The sequence below is a fragment of the Mercenaria mercenaria genome, unplaced genomic scaffold, assembly GCF_021730395.1.
Source record: "Mercenaria mercenaria strain notata unplaced genomic scaffold, MADL_Memer_1 contig_411, whole genome shotgun sequence".
Lineage (NCBI taxonomy): Eukaryota > Metazoa > Mollusca > Bivalvia > Venerida > Veneridae > Mercenaria > Mercenaria mercenaria.
The window spans coordinates 1-1,583 of NW_026462313.1; the positions used below are offsets into that span (position 1 = coordinate 1).

Consider the following 1,583-nt stretch of genomic DNA (forward strand, 5'->3'; position numbering starts at 1 on the left):
ATTCGGACATTCCGTTGTCATAATGTCCACAACTGTTGTTACTTGTGCTACCGCTTCCAGTCAAAACTTCTGCTTTTCTAGACGATGGATCCACAACAAGGTTTTCATATGTAGGCATAGCTCGTGCTTCTGTATTATTGGTTTTTCTTGATTTGACCTTGGTGTTTGAAGTTCACTCTTGTCAATTTTTGGGACCGTCGGCTACGAGAGATGTTTGACACTCTTAAAAATTGTCCTCCCTATTCAACCTGTTGGTCAACTCCTCAAGACTTGCCATTGCATCTTTCAAGGAGTCACTTGTACTCCATCTAGGAATTCTAGGAGTATCGTTACAGCTCCATGTTGGAGTCCTTGGGGTATTTATGTCGTCGCCATCGCAATTAAATGCAGCGTTTACATATCCCAGACCAAAACTTCCTTCCAAAGAGACTTCACTCTCCTTTCCGGGTCCTTTAAATGTACTGAATCTACTTGGCAATTCTTCTTCAGCAAAATCCATACGGAGTTCTTGTGAGTCATATAGGGTACTCGGACGTCGTAGAGTATCATACAGTCTGTTGTTCTTTTCATGCCTGAATATATACATGTAATGTCGATAAATGGCGTAAACGTGAGACCTTCATCACGATGTAATTACGTTGAGAACTATAAATATATTATTCAATTAAATGACGTAGAGAGCTATACATATATTATATATGGTTAACAAACTTACGTTGAGAGCTATGAATATATCTCTCCAACTAACTTACATTGAAAGCTGTAGATATATCGTCCCAGCTAACTTACGGTAAGCGATAGGAATCACATTCACATTCACCCCAGTTTACTTACGTTGAGAGCTATGAATTATATCGCTCCATCTGACTTACGTTGATAGATGTTGATAGACGTTATGAACATAGTGATGTATGACCGAGCTATAACATTTCGTTATAGCATATTTCATAGCTGCCTTCATAGAAGACTAAAGAGAAACTTTCTATTTTGTCCTTTTATAACACTATAGGTACATGTATGTCTAATTTACATACCTGTCCCACTGTTTGCAAATGACAGCTATAGCCACTAGTCCAGCAAAGAATAGAGTTACAGCAATGGCTATCAGTGCTGTCTCTGCAGCGGACAGACCGTTGTCACTACGCTCTACTTCTGTTAGGGGTACCATGTACTGACGGAATAAATTCTGCACTGGAGACCAGTTATTCACCAAGGACCTGTACAATGTTAGAAAGATTAATGTATACGTGTTTACACAGCAAAGGGCTAGATTGTTCTCACTAGGACCTGGTAAAAACACAAGTATGAACAATGTAGCTTATCAAGATGCGAGCAAACAATTCTGCGGAAGGAAATCTGAATCACTAGAAATGTCACTAATGAAAATTTTACACCAATTTTTAGTATGAAATATAAGAAACGTTTTATACTTGTTTACCAGCAAACAAGACATTTTCATAAGTCTACACACTAGTATACATGTATAGACATGAAACTATCTGTAAACAACGTCATATGGCATACAATATCATAGCTGGGCGTGAAAACTTGGGATTTTTGATACATGTTATACCCAACGGTCG

At 38.3% G+C, this 1,583-nt stretch overlaps 1 protein-coding gene across 1 annotated transcript; it reads right to left on the reverse strand.

Annotated features, from left to right (window-relative positions):
• Positions 1-6: 6 nt before the first annotated feature.
• LOC128553614 (uncharacterized) lies at positions 7-1,223 on the reverse strand. Its single transcript, XM_053534789.1, has 2 exons — positions 1,035-1,223; positions 7-572 (listed from the first exon to the last, which is right to left on the reverse strand). Exons 1-2 carry the CDS (start codon positions 1,166-1,168, stop codon positions 224-226), a joined length of 483 nt encoding a protein of 160 aa, XP_053390764.1. The 5' UTR covers positions 1,169-1,223; the 3' UTR covers positions 7-223.
• Positions 1,224-1,583: the final 360 nt, after the last annotated feature.